At 45.1% G+C, this 18446-nt stretch overlaps 1 protein-coding gene across 4 annotated transcripts; it reads right to left on the minus strand.

Moving 5' to 3' along the window:
- Window positions 1–80: 80 nt before the first annotated feature.
- On the minus strand, window positions 81–11600 carry LOC106612067 (MORC family CW-type zinc finger protein 3). Of its 4 annotated transcripts, none has more exons than XM_082956054.1 (16): window positions 11316–11600; window positions 11113–11185; window positions 8573–8705; window positions 7921–8142; window positions 7498–7644; window positions 6910–7072; window positions 6499–6627; window positions 6145–6264; window positions 5731–5834; window positions 5473–5610; window positions 5134–5250; window positions 4675–4752; window positions 2573–2890; window positions 1410–1932; window positions 1022–1191; window positions 81–899 (listed from the first exon to the last, which is right to left on the minus strand). In XM_082956054.1, exons 1-16 carry the CDS (start codon window positions 11352–11354, stop codon window positions 740–742), a joined length of 2634 nt encoding a protein of 877 aa, XP_082812180.1. In that variant the 5' UTR covers window positions 11355–11600; the 3' UTR covers window positions 81–739. The 4 variants fall into 4 exon arrangements, with proteins under 4 accessions (XP_082812180.1, XP_082812179.1, XP_082812178.1 ...); XM_082956053.1 differs by having other exon boundaries at window positions 1410–1935; XM_082956052.1 differs by having other exon boundaries at window positions 2528–2890.
- Between the last annotated feature and the right edge of the window lie 6846 nt (window positions 11601–18446).

An 18446-nucleotide genomic window follows, 5' to 3' on the forward strand; every position in this document is an offset into this window, starting at 1 on the left:
CAAGACGAGGGGTAGGGTGTTTAGAACAAAGATGTTGCCTGTTACACTCAAGTCAGACAAAAGACCACAAAATCATGATACCTGGTTGATTTTCTTTAAAAAGATATGCAAGCAAACAAACGGTAAAACTATAAAACATTGTAATGACAGGGTTGTTTAAGTCCAGCCCTTACAGGATTTTGAATTTTTCAAGGCACATTTTCATATATTAAAATGACAAAATAATTAACAAACATATTAAAAACAGTAGCAATGATGAAAAGCAAAAAGTTATAGGCTTCTCAGCTTCTCTCACACAAGCCAGGGTCTCTGATTGACAAGTAATAACACATGATGATAAATGAAGCAGAGACTGCTGGTTACTTATGTGGATCCTTTACATATGGTGAAGGTAAAACATACAGCATAGCAAGCTGATCTGAGTACAGTATTAGAACTTTTCAACAACATCTCACACTCAACGAGTACAGTATAACGCATCTGAACTTAGGCAGGGTCAATTGGGGATAAAGTATTTACAATGTGACAGTCAGTCGGGCTATTAAGATGGTCAGCCATTACAATGTGAGTCAGTGTGTGGATAATGTGTTGTGGACATTGAACCAGAGCCATAGGGGTTCCAGGTTGGTATGAAAAATAAACAATATGTTACCTACAGTAGAGTGGTGAGCATAAGTACTAGTGGTGAGAGTGAGTTCTAGAGTGCTGAGAGTGGGTTCTAGAGCACTGAGAGTGGGTTCTAGAGCGGAGACAGTGAGTTGGCGTCTATGATCTGCTGCAGGATGCTGTCTACGTCTGGCGTATCCAGGCTGATGCCCTGCAGGTCCAGGTGGGGCAGGATGGCTGACAGCAGAGCCACCACGTTCCCTCGGATTTTGTGGAGGTTCTCCTGCACAATGCTGGGAAATACAGAGAGTAGAAAGTTATAGAGAGAATACAAATCTAAAGAACCGATGGATTATAGGGTGTGTGTGTATTTCTGTCTGTGGGTGTGTTTCTGTCTCTGTGTGGGTAAACATACCGGGAGCTCTGGTCCCTGGTCACTGGGCTGTCAGTCTGTCTCAGCCTGCTCTGGGGGTCAGCCTTCTCCCTCCTCAGCCTGCCCAGCTCAGGCTGCTCTCTCTGGGGCTGGACGCCCTCCACAGCCAGCCCTGGAACCACTGGTATGCCAGGGGACGCTGAGCTCTCACACTGTAGTGAGAAAAGAGGTAATGGGATACATTTCTCTATAAAAGTTTAAATTCAGAAGAATTGACAGCTAGAATACCAGTTTTAACTAATAAGAAGGCTTGGAACTTACCATTTTATAATGTTCTTCATGTATCCTAATGGGGATAGTAGGTCTTTTGATTTCACTAATCTTGAAAAACATTCAGACCTTTACTAAATTCACAGTTAACCCTACTGACCTCCTTTTGGTCCTGTTTGGTTACCATGGCCACCATTGTCTCCGCCTCCGCCCCACCAGATGCCTTATCCCCAGAGGCAGCCTCTGTCATCACCACAGTGTCCTGCGTTGCTGGGGGTGCGTTGGAACCCAGTATCCTCCTCAGCCTCTGAGCCTCCTTCTCCAGTCCAGCCAGTCTCTGGACCAGGGCTCCCCTTTCTGAACCAGCCCCCTCCAGGGTCAGAGCCCGGGGCCAGGGGCCCTCCGGACGACTCAGGGGGGACACCACTACCGTCTGGGCTGAGGTGAGGGAGGGAGGCCAGGCAAGGCTGGAGCTGGGCTGGGAAAGGCCTCCTCTGCTGGCCCCGAGTGGTGCCTTTTCCCCCTTGGTCTTCTCTGTCTGCCCAGTCAGTGGATGTGGTTCGTTGCCGTCTTTCCCAGGTTGTTGCACATCTTGGATCTCGTCAGCAAACGGGTGTGGCCCCGCCCATGGTTGTGATCTCTTTTCCATGTCCCTGGGCGGCCATATTGACTTCCGCTTGTTTCTGCTGAGACAGAGAGAGAGACTGAGTGTGTGTATCTATCTATCTATATGTGCATTTGTGTGTGTGTGTGTAAGTGTGTGTGTTCGAGTAAGCGTGAGTGTATATGTATAGGTAACTGCCAAAATAAAGGAAACACTTGAGTAAATGAGGGACACAAAATATATTGAAAGCAGATACTTCCACACAGGTGTGGTTCCTGAATTAATTAAGCAATAGCATCATGCGTAGGGTGTATAAAAATGCCCAGTTGCCCATTATTTTGGCTATCATGGCTAGAAGAGATCGCAGTGACTTTGAAAGAGGGGTCTCAAAGGAGCATAGCGAGTTTAAAGGGTGTGTGTGTGTGTCTCAGTCACCAGATCTCAACCCAAATTATGGAAGATTCTGGAACGATGCCTGAAACAGCGTTTTCCAACACCAACAAAACACCAAATAAAGGTAATTTCTCGTAGAACAATGGTGTTGCATCCCTCCACTAGAGTTACAGACACTTGTAGAATCTATGCCACGGTGCATTGAAGCTGTTCTGGCTCGTGGAGGTCCAACGCCCTATTAAGACGCTTTATGTTGGTGTTTCCTTTATTTTGGCAGTTACCTGTATGAGCGTTTGCATGCGCGTGTGGGTGCGCATGTGTCTGACCCAGACTTGGACTGTGCCATGTTGTCCTCGTCATCCTCTAAAGTGGCCACCAGTGGAGCCACTGTCTTATTCAGCTCGCTGTTCTCAGTCTCCTCTGTGAGCAGAGGGAGGGGGGCTTCACGGGGTAGAGGGCGGAGGAGGACCGGCTCAGACAGAGGGAGGGGGGCTTCACGGGGTAGAGGGCGGAGGAGGACCGGCTCAGACAGAGGGAGGGGGGCTTCACGGGGTAGAGGGCGGAGGAGGACCGGCTCAGACAGGCCTTGGGGGAGGACATGGTGCTTCCGCGGACGGCCTCGTTTTCTGACCAGGCCTTGTTCCCTTTTTAGACACAGAATGGAAACAGCAGTGAATGGAACAACCGAGATGGCTCAGTACAGTATAGATAAGCATAGTAGAGTAGGCCTAAAGTATAAATATGAAGAAAATATTCAACTGAAGGAGGAAGTCGGGTTTGCTCTGACACTGTGGCTTTTACTGAGAATAACAACGTAAAACTCACAGGCGGCAAACCACAAACTGACACATGCACACAGAGAGTGCAAATACATGGCATTGCATACACACACACACACACACACACACACACACACACACACACACACACACACACACACACACACACACACACACACACACACACACACACACACATCAAACAAAGTGCCAGTACAGATTTTAATACATGAAGAGCAGAGTAGGGTGGAGGTGAGAGTAGGGTGGAGGAGAGAGTAGGGTGGAGGAGAAAGTAGGGTGGAGGAGAGAGGGAGTGAGAGTAGGGTGGTGGAGAGAGTAGGTGAGAGTAGAGTAGAGGAGAGAGTAGGGTGGAGGAGAGAGGGAGTGAGAGTAGGGTGGAGGAGAGAGTAGGTGAGAGTAGAGTGGTGAGAGTAGAGTGGAGGAGAGAGTAGGGAGGAGGAGAGAGTAGGGAGGAGGAGAGAGTAGGGTGGAGGAGAGAGGGAGTAAGAGTAGGGTGGAGGAGAGAGGGAGTGAGAGTAGGGTGGAGGAGAGAAGGAGTGAGAGTAGGGTGGAGGATAGAGTAGGGAGGAGGAGAGAGTAGGGTGGAGGAGAGAGTAGGTGAGAGTAGAGTGGAGGAGAGAGTAGGGAGTGAGAGTAGGGTGGAGGAGAGAGGGAGTGAGAGTAGGGTGGAGGAGAGAGTAGGGAGGAGGAGAGAGTAGGGTGGAGGAGAGAGTAGGTGAGAGTAGAGTGGAGGAGAGAGTAGGGTGGAGGAGAGAGGGAGTGAGAGTAGGGTGGAGGAGAGAGTAGGGTGGAGGAGAGAGGGAGTGAGAGTAGGGTGGAGGAGAGAGTAGGGTGGAGGAGAGAGTGAGTGAGAGTAGGGTGGAGGTGAGAGCAGGGTGGAGGAGAAAGGGAGTGAGAGTAGGGTGGAGGAGAAAGGGAGTGAGAGTGGGGTGGAGGAGAGAGTAGGGTGGAGGAGAGAGGGAGTCAGAGTGGGGTGGAGGTGAGAGTAGGGTGGAGGAGAGAGGGAGTGAGAGTGGGGTGGAGGTGAGAGTAGGGTGGAGGAGAGAGGGAGTGAGAGTGGGGTGGAGGTGAGAGTAGGGTGGATTAGAGAGGGAGTGAGAGTAGGGTGGAGGAGAGAGGGAGTGAGAGTAGGGTGGAGGTGAGAGTAGGGTGGATTAGAGAGGGAGTGAGAGTAGGGTGGAGGTGAGAGTAGGGTGGATTAGAGAGGGAGTGAGAGTAGGGTGGAGGAGAGAGGGAGTGAGAGTAGGGTGGATTAGAGAGGGAGAGAGAGTAGGGTGGAGGAGAGAGTAGGGTGGAGGAGAGAGTAGGGTGGATTAGAGAGGGAGTGAGAGTAGGGTGGAGGTGAGAGTAGGGTGGATTAGAGAGGGAGTGAGAGTAGGGTGGAGGAGAGAGGGAGTGAGAGTAGGGTGGAGGTGAGAGTAGGGTGGATTAGAGGGAGTGAGAGTAGGGTGGAGGTGAGAGTAGGGTGGATTAGAGAGGGAGTGAGAGAAGGGTGGAGGAGAGAGGGAGTGAGAGTAGGGTGGATTAGAGAGGGAGTGAGAGTAGGGTGGAGGTGAGAGTAGGGTGGATTAGAGAGGGAGAGAGAGTAGGGTGGAGGAGAGAGTAGGGGTAGGTGGTGGTATATTTACTTCTTGTAGGTCTTCTTCTGGTAGCTTGGCGTTAACTCTTCTTCACTCTCCTCTGCTTCTTCTGGCAAAGAGCAGCTCCTGAAATACACACCACAGGTCAGATCAGGAAGTCCTGAAATACACACCACAGGTCAGATGAGAAAGTCCTGAAATACACACCACAGGTCAGATGAGAAAGTCCTGAAATACACATCACAAGTCAGATGATTAAGTACAGTTGATGAGAACAAAGACCACCTAACATGCAAATACACTCCTGAAAGCTTGAACGCATGCACACTTGCTGTCTCTCTCTCGCTCTCTTGCTCTCTCTCTTACTCTCTCTCTCTGGGCTCTATTTTTGTCTGGCATTAAGGCGGCGCTAAGGCGTCATGTAAAACAAGCGCACTGACATTTTCCAGCCCTAACGCCAGGTTAGGTTTGTTAAAATAGAGCCCTCTCTCTGTCTCTCTCTGGTACCTGAGCATAGTGTTGGGGTTCTGGCTGCAGTTCCAGTGTTCAGGGGTGGAGCTGTAGTGGCCTTCTGGGACACGCCTCCACCTCAGACAGTCCTCACACTGCAGCCACACTGGACTCCTACACACATGTACAAACACACGCATACACACGCACACATACACCAGGCATATTTTGTTGCTGGCACACAAGTTAAACAAAACACACACTTTTCATTTCCTGTTTCTTAACCACAAGCCATCCATGTTAGCCCTGTACTTGCACTGTGATGTTACGGTAATATTTGACACTGTAGCAACAATCATCCAAAATAAATCTAACTAAACAAACATAAAAACTCACTCCTCCTCTTCCTCCTCCTCCTCATCTTCCTCCTCATTCTTCTTCTCCGCTGCCAGGAACTCACGTTCTCTCGCCTTTTTCTCCATCATCTCATTCCAGTAGTCATTGAGCTTCAGCCCCAAGGACGACAGGGTCAGCCTGTTTCAAACCACACAAATACAGAGAGGATGTTCACATCCAGAACTATAAATAGCATGTCAATCTGATCATCTGCTCATCTGGTTCATGATAATACTGATTCATTTATGTGTGTTGTACCTGTACTCTTTGGTGTATTCAAAGTCTTGCTTGTTGTGAGCCGGCTTCAGGAAGTTGCACTCAATGACTCCAATAACCCCAACCCCTGCCCTCTGACCTGACGACTGAAACAGGGGGGGAGGGGGGAGAAGAGAGAGATATAGAGGTAAAGGAGAAGTAGAGGGAGAGGTGGGAAGAGAGTGAAGTAAATATAGAAGGAGTGAGAGATGGGAGATTTAGCGGGAGAGAGAAGGGAATAGAGATGGAGGAGAGAGTGATTTAAAGGGAGAGAGGAGAGAGAGAAGAGAGCACATTATTGTCTACAGTATAACTATTACACCAAAACCTCACACAATGTCTCATATCATATATCTTGTTTGTGGCCCCAGCTGTTGACAGATAAACTCAACATTACAGTCTTTAATTAATATGTACCTTGATCTGGTAGCCAACCTTCTCATAGGACTTGATGAGGCGGTTCTTATGGTACATCATGATGCCATAGTGGTCTTTGTTCTTACGGTTGAACCCAAAGGTGACCTTAACTCTGTCTTTCTGATAGAAATGGTTAAGGTTAAGTTAAGTTTTCTGGGCACAGACTGAAGCCTCTACGAGACTGAAGCCTGTACAAGTGACCACAGTACTTTGCATCGTCGCTATGTAAGTTAAGTTAGGTTAAGGTATGTTAAGGTTAAGTTCTATTACTTACAGAAGACTTTGATAAACGCAAGAATGGTTTTTGGATAGAAATGAATGGACAAACTAAATTCTAGTTCTACAGAAGGATACATTGAATTGGGGTTTATAAACGTCGTTCTCAATCTGCGACAGGCTCTTGGCGACCAGCTTGGTCTGAACCTTCTTCTGTCGCAGGATGATCTGAGTCCGAGGCTTCAGGTACAAGATGCTGAGGTAGGCCTGTGACAGAATGTGAATGAATGAGACTTTATAGAGGAGGGGACTTCCTGTTCAGAATCCTATTCAAGCCATAAGACCTTCTCACCATCCTTTATCACTCTGTTTGGCTATGCTGCATTCAAGGTCACAATCCTCTGGTGAATACAGTTGTTGAATAGAGTTCCAAGGTGACTGAAACGTTTACAGTGAACTTTCTCTTAACCACCCTGACCTGTCTCTCATCACTCACTCAACACTCACTCTCATTGTAACACATCATCACTCATCTTTTTTATCACTCACTCTCAGGGAGTAGTCCATCTCTGGGATGGTGTGGTCAGTCCTCTGCGGTCCAGGGAAGCTCTTCTTCCTTCCTCTAGTCTTGGTCTCCTCTGAGTGGATCTCTGGCATCCGGATGTCAAACTCATCTGTCTCGAAATCCAGCTCCGGCTTACCATCTTTGTTCCTGTACGTGATATTGTAGAACTCATTACTTGTGTCAGCTTCATTCTTCATAGAATGATAAAATATCCCACTTAACTGTAATGAATCATTAATGGGCCACTGATCCTTTCTGCTTTCAGAGATGATACCCAATACTGTGTCATTACTAACAAATAAGCAGAATGTGTTTGTGTGTAACAGCTTTGCTTCCGTCCCTCTCCTTGCCCCAACCTGGGCTCGAATCAGGGACCCTTTGAACACATCGACAACAGTCACCCTCAAAGCATCCATTAGCTGTCGCACCACAAAAGCCGCAGCCCTTGCAGAGCAAAGGAAACTTCTATTTTGAGGTCTCAGAGCGAGAGATGTCACCGATGGAAACACTAATAGCGCGCACCGCTAACTAGCTAGCCATCTCACATCGGTTACGTGGGTGTGTTTCCTGACCTGCGTATGTTCCAGATGAGGATCTTGGTGCCCTTCTTGGAGAGGATGGAGTCAAACTGCTGTAGCAGCTCCTTCTGGGTGTGGATCAGAGAGTGGGTCAGGATGGCATTCAGACTGGCCTCAGAGTCCTCAGTCACTACCAGCACCTGTAAGACATGGTTAAGGAGAGCAACCAGGACACACATACAGTTTTTCAATCAATCCTTCGAACACACACATGCATGTACTCTTGTCTTCCTCTCTGTCAGTCTTCCTCTCTGTCTGTCTTCCTCTCTGTCTGTCTTCCCCTCTGTCTGTCTTCCCCTCTGTCTGTCTTCCCCTCTCTCAAATTCAATTGCTTTATTGGCATGACAAACACTTAGGAAACATTTCCAAAGCATCAATGATACTGCATTGGGTCCTATCTCTCTCTGTGTAAGGATATTGGTCTGTTGGTTGAAGGGCACTATGGGGACGATGACAGCCTGTGCCTTTATAGCCTGTAGGTAGCTCTGAGACAGCATGCCGACGGTCAGACAGCCTCCGTTCTTAGTGAAGATCAGAGCGTCACGACCCAGACGCATGGAGCCAGACTTAAAGCCGTTTCCATAGACACCGATGGCCTGGTGGCTGCCCTTACCAGAACCTTTCTCTGTGAAACCAAAACTGAACAGAGAAAGAGTGGGGTGAGATTGCAGCGTTAGTTGGAGACATGTGTCTGTACTGGTGTGGAAGTGAGAGAAGTGGGTTTGTATTTGTGTGCAGAGATAGTTTGTGTGTAGGATGTGTGTTTGTGTGTAGGATGTGTGTTTGTGTGTATGTGAGAATGAGGGGGAGAAAGAGAGCGATTGTGTGTGTATTCACATGTGTTTACGTGAGAGAGAGAGAGAGGGCATGTCCGCATAAGTGAGAAAAAAGAAGGGTGTGGAACAAAGACAAAATGTTAGTAACTCAACTCAGTTGTTTATGTATGGGTAATTACAGTATAACCTTTCACATAGCAGTGTGTGTGTGTGTGTGTGTGTGTAGAGGCTGCAACACGGATGATCAAACAGCAGTGTGTGTAGCCAAACGTACGTAAGCGTGTGTTTCGCACCTGAGCATCTTGTGCAGTTTGTTGGGGGTCATGCCACTGCCGTTGTCAGTGAAGGCCAGACAGAGCTGTTGCTGTTCCTCCACCACATCTATCCAGATCTGCCTGGCTGTCACGCCTGGGTCTGACGCATTATCTACACAGCACAAAGTCAGTCAATCAATCAATTAATCATTCAATTAATCTATAAAGCCCTTTTTACATGAAAAATGGTTGTAAAGACTATTGTAGAACAAGTTGAAAAAGTCACACAGCGCTTCGTAGTAACCCTGTCTAGACAGCGGGTGCACTGTAATTATTAAAATCAGTTGACCAACTTATCCTGCATAATGTAAAAGTGGTCTCTTGTGACAAACTAGCACACGTGAGATTAACTGGACTGGTTTGAACAGATGTTTTTTCAGACCAAATGTCTGCTCCATTGAGAAATTGCCCCAGGTTTCCAAACTATGTCCTGTGTTTTATATCATATTGTACAACAGTTGAGAAAACTAACACTGTAAAAGTGTTTAAAAACTTGATCAGTGTTATTTCCTGATAGTTTCTGGTTGAAAATAAAATCTACACAGGACCTTCTAATCAGCAGGTTTGCATGGGCTGGAGTTTAGGCTTTCCATGGTGACATCACCATGCGGTAAATTCGTTAATAGACCAATAACAAATTGTGCACCAAACCTCTGCCAATAACAGCTAGTTTTCAGTTTTCACTACCACACAGTCCTAGCAAAATTCTTGCTTGAGAAATAGTTTTTTTCTAAAAAGCTATTTTGCCCATTTGAATGGAAATCTACTACAGTAAGGTACTGTTACCCAGAAAGGATTTGATATTGATATAAAATGTCTGCATTGGGCCTTTAAACAAAGTTACAAAACAATGGTCTTGTTTGAGTCCAGGAGTGAAGTCGGGGGAGGTGCATCTGCAACAGCCGAAAGCCGGATATTAATGTGGTTTTCCAACAGGAAGGCTCAGTGCAACATGGCAGTGTTGCCATTGTTTATAAAAGTGTCTTTTTAATGTCAAAATAAACATGTCTCCAACCCCCATATCACACAGTCACAAGTTGTAAATATAGGTGTGTACATTGTACTATCAATTGGTGAAAGAGAGCCTCAAATATCACATTCAATTATACATGAACTGCAGCAAAGTTGGTTTCTGTTTTAGTCGCATCTTTGGTCATGTTCACGTGGGTCAAACAAAAACACCCTAATGATTGGTTGACAGCCTCCCACAATGCAGTGATGGCTGCAGGATGAAGTTGGTGAATAGCAACTTCAGAAATTTGCAGTCGACTAGAGTTAAAACTTCATGACCTTTGATCACATGGTTTTTGTAAAGTTCATGCAGTTGTCACGTAGGCGCAAGTCAAACAATTTTTATCCCCATAATGCAACACACTTTGTAAGGTCACCACCTTGACAAAAGTGATCTGCTTGAACGCGCCCAGTATGTATCTTCAGTGCTTGACTTGGACTAAAATAGGTGCTGGTACTCATGTTGGGTGCAGGTACTGTTTATATTTAGGTGCAGGAGCTCCACAATACTTTGAGTTAATATTCTGTAAGAGAAACAGGAGCTCAAGCTGTAGAACATTTAGGGTGCTGGTACTCAGCTAAGGTGAGTTCCTGCCCAAGTCAAGCACTGTGTATCTTAACCAAATGCAAGTCTACAGTGTGTACCACACTCGGGGTTATTCCAAGTATGCAAATCGCAGGCTTTCACAAATTTGAAGGTGACCAACAGACAATGCACAAGGCACCAACCAACTGGTCTATTCCAACCAATAATCATGCACACATAGCTGCGGGAAGTAGTTTGGGGGTGGGGGTGCTGCAATGTTTTTTTGTTGCGGGGTTTGCCCGAGCTGCAGATTGTCCTCTAATACAGGACTATTAAAGGCCCAGTGCACTACTTTAAAATAATAATAAAAAGTATGTATATTTTTCTTTTATTCTGATTTTTCAGGGGGTGCTGAAGGACTCTCGATCAGCACCCTTACTTCCAGTGCCTATGCATGCACAGAGCGGAGGCTTCTCAACTCTGACAACTTGAAACATAAATACCGATTTTAGATGAGAATAAACAACGAACATGAATATAAAACATATTTTACGCGCATCGCAAGTAGTGTTAGTGCGTTGATATGAATGAGGAACTAAATTCCACCTAAAAAACCTTACTAGTGCGAGAAAAATATGTTGTGCATGCCTGGCAAGCGACGTCATAATGCAGTTACTGTAGGCATAACCTTTTCTCCTTTGTAAATTATGGAACTTCATTTGATTATACTAACATGTTATAACTAAAGTATAACTTATACTGTCACATGTGACACATATTGCGATGAAAAAAGAACAGGTGGATGGTAGACTGTCGATGAAGAGCGGGCAACACACACACAGACAAGGCGTCTATTGTATTTTACTATGCGGAAGCCATGCCACCAGTAAATGTTTAGGCACAAACATTTGCAACTTTCCTGCCTCCAGCGGAAGGGGAAATGAAAACAAAGAATATCAAAATGAAAGTTGACTGTTGTTACCTATTAGTTCTGCAACTGCGCTGAAAGGCCACGTATGACTTGTTGAATTACTGTTCAGGAAGGACGGACTCATCTGCAAAAAAAAAAAATCTTTATAATAAAAACAAAACATCAACAACATATCTAGCATATAAGAACGAATGCAAATTACAAACGAAATAGCTTACAACACACAACAAATAACTTATTTGAAAATTACATACGGAACTGAGGCGAATCCCATGCTCGCTAAACCTCGCCATGTTTTTACAGTGAAAACCACTGGCACGCAAACGACACCTACGTCAAAGACAGTAGAGTTTAAACTCTGTCTACGTAGTGAGTAGCAACAGGCCGTGCGCACAGGTCTGTCTTGCTGCGTTCACGCCTTAGTCGAAACTAGGAAACTCTGAAATGTCCGACTTGCTAACTGGTTGTAGCCTAGTTATACACGTGACGCGATCGACCAGTTAGCGAGTCCGACATTTCAGAGTTTCCTAGTTCCGACTAGTACTTAAACTCCCAGTTAGCAAGTCCGATATTTCAGAGTTTCCTAGTTCCGACTAGTACTTAAACGCGGCATCTGTCGTCACTAGTTTATACACCACAGTCACAAACCCCGCCCATTTCTACAATTTATTTATTATGTTAAACAAACGCTAACTGTAACCACACTGCTAACCCCTAGTGGTGCACGACTCCGACTTCCGTGGTTGGAGTCGAAGACTCCCAAACACGCTGAAACGGATGCGCACACACGTACACACCACCTCATTGTTTCAGTCATACTAGGAAGACTACATCTGCGTTCTAGAGGACTAACATGAACATGATGCTGCCCATTTGCTTATCAACTTAACCTATAAACACCTATTTGGTTTGCATATAGAAAGTGATGTGTAGGAACTATAATTTTTATGTCATGTTTATGCTGTGTGCAGCCATGACGGATCCCATGGAATTATGGGGCGCACTCTAAATTGATAAACCTGTTATTGTCCATGTCATAGCCCTATTCGGACGTGTATTACTAGAGACGTTGGTTATGCAATTATTATTCAGGCATGTGGGTATTTCTGAGGACGATTCACACAGGATTCGTTTTTCCAAACCGTCCCCCTGTAATTCTTTGTTTTTCAAATGCAATTGACTCTTATGACGGAAGGCTGGAGATTTGTATTCTAGGCGTGAAGATATTTCAATGTCATGTCTAGACAATAATATGCTACACTAATAACTCGTGCTGGACTGCCAAATGTATAGGTGTCCCCATAATATTTAAATTGATGAAGTGTGATCATAATAATTATTTTAGCTATCCATGGTAGACATCCTTCCTAATAACGACACCTCCCATCCTGCTGATTTGAGCTGCTGCTTGAGATCCCGAGGAAGGGTGAGCAGGGGAATCTATCAAATAGTGCACCTCTAATTTTGTACAGTACTACTGCAATTAGTCAAATGAGTCACACTACGAAATGCTACCAAATAAACCACAATTCATTCACAATACTGTGAATATATAGTTTCACAGACATATCGTTGCATTTTTTTCTGGTTCGTGCGAAATCGTTAAGAATAAGATAAAACCAGTCTGCACACCACCTAAGTGAATTGGTTTAGTCTTGACTCTTGGTTGACGGTGTTGGGGGATGGGTAAATGTATTGATGCTCGAGTGCCAACACAAAGTTGTTTATATTTGTCTTTGCTACTTTTTTATATTTATGAGTCTTATTTTTGTATATATTTTTAAATGTTATGATTATTTATTTGTGTTGTTCCAAATGTCTGAATAAAAATTACAGTTAGTGCAGAATGGGGATTTTTTGTTATTGTTGGCGGGGGGCGCTGAAGGGGGGTTCGCCCAGGGAGCCAGACAAGTTAGAACCGCCACTGCCTAGGACATCACCAGCTAGTCTCTCCCATTTCTGTGTCAAGCTTCTCGACTCCTAAGATTCGGTATTTTTGCAACGGAGGAAACTAGTTTTCGTAGGCTACTTCCGAGAACACAAACTGTCATGTATTTCACAGCAAAGAAAGAGCGAGCTAGCGAGAGAGGAAGAGATAGGGGAGGGGTACAGTCAGGCATGTTGGCCACCAGGCATACAGTTAGAACTGCATCGGTAATCAAATATGTATAGGCTATCGCAGTGCTGTATTTTAGACTTTTGGTGAGGCAGATTACCAAAGATATAGCCGACTGTTTGCCTGCCCTGATCCACTCTCTCCCTCGCCTGCTCTTTCTCTTCGCTATGAAAAACGTTAGTGTGTGTTTGGTCTTCGGTCCGCTGCGTGTAGAAAATATCGTCCTACTTCGACACACAGAAATTGGAGTCGACGGCAAGGAGTCGAGGAATCGATTGTTTTGGATTCAACTCCCCACCAGTTGCAAGTTGGTGAACCTGTGGTTTCAAAGTTCAGAGAAGCCTTTAGTGGCTGCCATTTCGCAGAACAACAACTTCTATCGACAGAGTGCCAAAGTAGGAAGTGCTGCTATGGTCTAAAACTCATAGTGTAGTAAAGGAAACGCCACAATAGCCCCAGTGAGCACAGAAGTAGCTTATTTCTCTGCCTGTTTGAAAAAGCAAAAACAGGACTGTGTGTTCTAGTCCAGTGTACATTGAACCTTCACCTTGACCTTACAGGCTTATCTCCTGGGTATTGAAACAGACCACAGAATGTTGCACTATTCAGCCATACAAACAACTTCCTCTAGTCCAGTGATTTTCGGAACCCCCATAGGACCCCCAGGGGCCTCAGATAAGTTTCAGGGAGTCCCTGAAAAAGCAGGGTTTCTGGATAAAGCGAACACTGAAAATAATAGCAGTAAGGCCAAAATACCTCACATTTAATGGAATAACTGTTTGACAGACGTTAAAACATTGGGCAATTGCATATGTAACCGGTGTGAAATGGTTAGTCGGGTGCGCACTAATAGCGTTTCAATCGGTGACGTCACTCGTTCTGAAACCTTGAAGTAGTTATTTCTTGCTCTGTAATGGCCACGGCTTTTGTGGAGCGATGGATAACTATGCTTCGTGGGAGGCAGTTGTTGATGTGTGCAGAGGGTCCATGGTTCGAGCCCAGGTAGCGGTGAGGAGAGGGATGGAAGCAGAACTGCTACACATATATGAGTCATTCCATGTCATTTCAGCAAGCCATGACACCCACCATCTCAGATTGTTCTTAAATTGTTTCTGTAGTTAGAAACAGGTAAGATTGGCATTCCTGAAAAATGATTTAGTTGAAATCTATTTTGATCTCGGGGGAAATTAAGCTATTTTATTGCTCCCAAATTGGTCATTTTAATTTATAGGGTTCAGGTAATATCAAATAAATATAGTTTTAATGTCCAATTTGGACCAAACTTCTTCCTACAAATGAGTATGAAGAATCCCCCCAAAATGGTAAAAAGCCACCCACGGACCCCCTACGCCCCATGCCAATCCAACCCCAACAACCAATACACAGTATGAGTTCTCTATGTTTGACAAGTATTATGAAGCTGCGGCTTGGAATATAGCTTCTCCATACTATATAATGTATTCTCTGTGAATCTGGTACTGTTTTTTTCCCCCTGTTCAAAGAAATAAGTAATTGAAATCACTTCCGTTATTTACCATGAAGTAGTGTGAAAGTACCACGTTTTGACCACTAGATGTCACTGTTCTTGCTATACCGCCACAGTCTTCTATCCATTTTGCTGGGCCCGGTTTCCCAATAGCATTTTAAGGCTAAGTTCATCTTATAACCACACGATCCCATGGTTCTAATGATGAATTTAGCCTTTAAGATTATGCTTTTGGGAAAACGTTGTCCTGGTCTCTTGTGTTTATTAAATAGATCACAACATTTCCTTTGCAACTTTAGGTAGAAAACCAATAGATTTGGCACATGATGAAAATAAGTCCTCCATGAAAGCAATTCAGTTTGTACTTCTTTTATGCTTCATCTGTGTCCAAGAACCCCCCCGTGTGAAATGTATTCCCTTCAAAAAAGGTCTGGATTAGTTGCTGTTGGATCATTCTTGGTGAACAAGCAAACCACGCATGCTTCCCAGTCAAAACAGTTTGCTCATATATTATGATGACATTTTTGTGACATTTTTGTTTGTTTTGGTGTTTGTAAGGTTTTTTTCCCGCAGTTGAAGTTCGGTACACGAAGTCTACTACCCTTAGTTGCTGATTGGTCAATAGTACTACTCATAGTAGTAGTGGGAACTATGGATGGGATTCTTTAATGAAGTGTTTGTTGTCGCTCAACAAGAGACGACTAGATTTCATGCACCTTTTTTTCACTTGAGAAATAGTGCACCAAACATCTTAGTTAGATGTAAAATTGCGCGACTAAGACCACCTTGGCATTAATTAAAGATGTATTTATTTATCTTATAAGGGATTATGCGAGGCACAGACATTTACTTCGCCTAGCCGAGTTCTGCTAGGAGCAAACCCAACCTGGTATGTTGGCAGCTTTAGGATACAGCAGTTCTAATGGTTTCAATGTTTTATATTTAACTAGGCAAGTCAGTTAAGAACAAATTCTTATGTACAATGATGGCCTACACCGCCCAAAGTCCAACAATGCTGGGCCAATTGTGCACCACCCTATGGGACTCTCAATCACAGCCGGTTGTGATACAACCTGGATTCAAACCAGGGTGTCTGTAGTGATGCTTCTAGCACTGAGATGCAGTGCCTTAGACCGCTGCACCACTCGGGAGGCCATGCTATGGTCTATAATGGTCTTTAATGGTAAAAGTCCCAAACACACACTGTATAGTGTTTTGCAATGGTAAGGGCATTGGGTTCTATTAGGGTTCTCACAACATTTTAGTCCCTAGCCCATTTCTCCATCAATGTTTTGGGCTTGTAGGAAAAGTCTTCACATGAGAATTATACCATTGGGATAGCCCTCTCAGAGAGCGGCCACTTGTTGGACTATTCAAGGAGAGTTGGGTTGAACTATTAGGTTGCTAGGAGATGGAGAAACTGAGTTGCTTTCATGGAGGACTGGCATGAATTGTGATGATGACCACACAATTTATTTTCATAATGAGCCAAATTGATTGGTTTTCTAACCTAAGTTAAAAACGAGCCAGAACAGGGGCATCTAGTGGTCAAAACCTGATACTTTCACACTACTTTACGGTTAATAATGCAATCAACTTCAATTACTAATTTCTCTGAGCTACAAATGTGTTCCTCAGTATGCGTGCACTTTCTGCTAACAAACAATTTACCAAGATGAAAGGAAGAGATTGCTAGCTAGAGGATCCTAAGTATTATTTCCTTGACTTTTAAATATTCATAAATAAGAAGGTGCTTATTTTATTAAGGTACTCTAAATTGTGTTATTTAAACCAAGCTTATACGACAAGCTCACAGACTGTTTCATTTGTTTGGATACATTTTAGCAGCGGTTAGCCAGCCAGCTAGCTACGTGAACCTGTCAATCAAAAGTCACAAAAATAAAACGTTTGAAAATGTATAAACCAGTTCATCCACGTCCATACCTTATGCTTATTTACCGTCTCGTATTTATCACAATCAGTTAGGTACGTTCATTAATAATTTACAGTGTTGGTTGGAACCATTAATGTTAACTAGCAAATTAACTAGCTAATGTTAGTGATTCGAATCTTGATGAAAATATATGGGGGTTTGTAGATGGCCGGTTCTCTTTCATCCTGCGACCATCAAGAGGACTGTGGCGAAGAGATGATGGAGTTTAACAAGGATTTCGAGAGAATGATTGAAGACGTGGAAAATATATCAGGTATGGTAGGTAGCATTATTAAGCATCTGTATGATGTAGCTAGTGTTATTCTTAGAAAAAATTGCTGACACTGTCTTTTTACTTTGCCAATTCCTAACTCTACTGTCATATTTCATTTACTACCCACCCTTTTTTTATTGCATTTAGAAAAGTTAATGGGTGTGTGTAATTCAATACAAATTCTGCCATGTGTTTTAAATCATACTCTGTATGGCCCACTACTGTCTGACTCTGACAGCCATGTCCCTCTTGTCTCCCCTGTGGTTTCCCAGTGCAACTGACATGGATGGCCAATGACATGGTGGTGCAGCGGATCAGTCCTGATCTGGAGGACTCCCTATGGCAGCTGGAGGAAGAGCTCAACCCCTGTCCCCTGGGGAACAGGAGCCGAACCAGAGGCTGGAAAAAGACCAGGGGATGGGGATGGTATAGGAACTGGGACAGGGGCTGAACCAGGGGATGGGGATGGTATAAGCACTGGGACAGGGGCTGAACCAGGGGATGGGGATGGTATAAGAACTGGGACAGGGGCTGAACCAGGGGATGGGGATGGTATAGGAACTGGGACAGGGATGGAACCAGAGGATGGGGATGGTATAGGAACTGGGACGGGCTGAACCAGGGTATGGGGATGGTATAGGAACTGGGACAGGGGCTGAACCAGGGGATGGGGATGGTATAGGAACTGGGACAGGGGCTGAACCATGGGATGGGGATGGTATAGGAACTGGGACAGGGGCTGAATCAGGGGATGTGGATGGTATAGGAACTGGGACAGGGGCTGAACCAGGGGATGGGGATGGTATAGGAACTGGGACAGGGGCTGAACCAGGAGATGGGGATGGTATAGGAACTGGGACAGGGGCTGACCATGAGATGGGGATGGTATAGGAACTGGGACAGGGGCTGACCATGGGATGGGGATGGTATAGGAACTGGGACAGGGGTTGAACCATGGGATGGGGATGGTATAGGAACTGGGACAGGGGCTGAACCAGGGGATGGGGATGGTATAGGAACTGGGACAGGGGCTGAATCAGGGGATGGGGATGGTATAGGAACTGGGACAGGGGCTGACCATGGGATGGGGATGGTATAGGAACTGGGACAGGGGGTGAACCAGGGGATGGTATAGGAACTGGGACAGGGGCTGACCATGGGATGGGGATGGTATAGGAACTGGGACAGGGGGTGAACCAGGGGATGGTATAGGAACTGGGACAGGGGCTGACCATGGGATGGGGATGGTATAGGAACTGGGACAGGGGCTGACCATGGGATGGGGATGGTATAGGAACTGGGACAGGGGCTGACCATGGGATGGGGAGGGAGTGTCCTAGACCTGTACATACCACCTTTATCCCACTGACAAAGATGTGATTATCTGTGATTCACCAGGAATGTCTGCTGTTCTGAAATGGACCTGAATCCAAAGCTAGTAGCCCGTGCTCTGTATGCTTGTCTACAATGTTGTTGCAGTTGTATGTACAGTAGACTAGAGTCTCATATCTGCAGCAGCAGTCTCTCTCTCTCTCTGACAGAAGCAGAAACCACTGGAGATAGGTGATAGAGATGT

Source organism: Salmo salar, chromosome 09 (assembly GCF_965601325.2).
Source record: "Salmo salar chromosome 09, fSalSal1, whole genome shotgun sequence".
Taxonomy (NCBI): domain Eukaryota; kingdom Metazoa; phylum Chordata; class Actinopteri; order Salmoniformes; family Salmonidae; genus Salmo; species Salmo salar.